This window comes from Palaemon carinicauda, chromosome 26 (assembly GCF_036898095.1).
Source record: "Palaemon carinicauda isolate YSFRI2023 chromosome 26, ASM3689809v2, whole genome shotgun sequence".
Classification (NCBI taxonomy): Eukaryota; Metazoa; Arthropoda; class Malacostraca; order Decapoda; family Palaemonidae; genus Palaemon; species Palaemon carinicauda.
In genome coordinates, this window is record NC_090750.1 from 68693008 (window position 1) to 68695507 (window position 2500).

At 27.5% G+C, this 2500-nt stretch overlaps 1 protein-coding gene across 5 annotated transcripts in view; it reads left to right on the plus strand.

Annotated features, from left to right (window-relative positions):
- The window catches only part of LOC137619571 (procollagen-lysine,2-oxoglutarate 5-dioxygenase 2-like), a 16975-nt gene that overhangs the window by 7368 nt on the left and 7107 nt on the right, over window positions 1-2500 (plus strand). For all 5 annotated transcript variants that reach the window (XM_068349713.1, XM_068349712.1, XM_068349711.1 and 2 more), the window contains exons 5-6: window positions 837-938; window positions 2471-2500. The exon at window positions 2471-2500 is cut by the window's right edge and continues 96 nt beyond it. In XM_068349713.1, the coding sequence (XP_068205814.1) occupies window positions 837-938; window positions 2471-2500 (132 nt within the window). The remainder of the gene's footprint in view (window positions 1-836; window positions 939-2470) is intronic.

Sequence of the window (2500 nt, forward strand, 5' to 3'; positions counted from 1 at the left end):
TTTAGTTTGGAAAATAAATGCAAAAGGGTTATATAACTTCCAAGAGCTATAAAATGTCCTTTATGTTAATAATTTATTTATGAAAGATTTATTTTAATATTGCTACTGTTCTTGAAATATTTTATTCTAATTGTAGTGGACATATTTCCTTATTTCCTTTCCTCACTGGGATATTTTTCCCTGTTTGATCCCTTGGGCTCATAGCATCTTGCTTTTCCAACAAGGTTTGTAGCTTAACTAATAATAATGATACTGTTGTTCTTGTCCCGAGGATTTATTCATTAATTCAAGATCTCAAGGCGGTACGTTGTGTAGCGATCTAATTACATTTTGGTAAGGAATGATAACGTAACATAAATAAAGTATTTTTTCTTTATCTAGGCATTCTTGTTCTCCATCCTAGTGAAATATGACGGAAAGAAAGAACCCCCGATAGACTTGCAATTCTATCATTGCAGAAAATAAGATATAGCAATGCTCCGAACACATATTTTTTAATACTTTAAAATAGACATGTTTTGATTTTCAGAAGTGTTTTTATATATAAAATAAAAATGGAAGAGAAACAACTGTTTGCTGATTGTATAGACACAATAATTAAAGTCTGAAGACTAAAAAACCTAACGGAATTAAGTATGATCATATCCATCACATTGCAAGATCCTTATTCTAAACTATCTATTTACACCACATAGCTAAAGGCATAAAGTTTTGACCGTTTTCCTGCTACCTTAATTAGCTGGTTACGTTGGATCCAGTACACTTCTGAAAAATCCCACTGTAATGTTGGCTTCCATTACCATATATAAGAATTATATATTTTTTTTATTTTTCAGAGATTATTGTATAGAAAACGACTGCCAGTATTACTTCAGTATTGATTCAGAAGCCCATCTTGACAACCCCTATTCTCTCAAGTTATTGATTGAACAGAACAGGTAAGTTGTATTTTGTTGTTTATTTACGGAAATTGACCAATTAATATACTAATTCTGGTTGAAATTTGAATAAATAGATACACACACATACACACACACACACACACACACACACACACACACACACATATATATATATATATATATATATATATATATATGTATATATATATATATATACATATATATATATATATATATATATATATATATATATATATATATATATATGTGTGTGTGTGTGTGTGTGTGTGTGTGTGTGTGTGCAGTAAAGCATCACCACACGAAATTAATTCGTTCTTAAGTTTTTTCGTAACGTGATTTTTTTGTGTTGTCATATTTAACATGTAAATCGCCTAATTAGTTTCAAACCCTACAAAACACCACCTTAAATTTTTTGATAAAGCTACAGTATAACCACAATGAAATACTGTACAACCAAATACATTTGAACCATTCAATATACCTAAAATAACTGTTAATACCTGTAAATTAAGTATTTATTAGAACATAATTTAATAATAAATGGAAAATAATATAATACATACAGTACAATACTGTACATATACAAAATATACAATACCATATGTACTGTACTATTATAGTTACCCTTACTGCAGTTAATTAAATCAGGTATTCATTAAGTATTTGTTAGAACATAATGTAATAATAAATGGAAAATAATAAAATACATACAGTACAATACTGTACATATACAAAATATACAATACTATATGTACTGTACTATTATAGTTTCCCCTAATATGGACTTTAGCTACATTTTCTATTGTGTAAATCCATTTTCTTCTAAATTTTATGATGGGTGACTATTTTATTCTGGGCTTAACTGGCAACTCCCTTAACATGAAACATTTTTCGCAAAGTGAGTCGTAAAAATATTCGCATCTCGTTTCGCAGCGTGAAAATTTCGTAAGCAGACTCTTTTTTGAAGAGAGGTATGACATATATATATATATATATATATATATATATATATATATATATATATATATATATATATATATATATATATATATACACTTATTTAAAATATATCGTAATTACATACATACAAAAACAGAAATGAATAGAAGCAAATAAAATGTTTCTTAGAAAAGTAACTTTAACTATTCATGAAGAAACCAAATAATTCAAACCCTTATTTGGCTAGAATAAATTTTTTTTCTCTCTTATTCACCCTAGATATCACTTATCTATTATATTATACCAGTTCCGTACACAAAAGTCGTAAACCTTGTTTTGTTTTTTAATCAATAGTGCTACTAATTACATAAAAATTTTTTTAAAGATTCACGACACCCATTTTGCCAAACCAGCCTGAAATTTAGGATACATGTGTAATAAAGCTTTTGTTTTGTACTTCTGTTTTCAAATTAGTTTGTCATTGTCAAATTATACCCTTAGTAGAATCATTGTTTGAAAATAATTTTTCCCTTGGTAATAAGGAGGTATTAATGATCTTATAATAAAGTAAAACAATATCTTCAAACATTTTTTTTCTTCACTAACAGAGATGTGATTGCACCACTTCTGATTCGTCC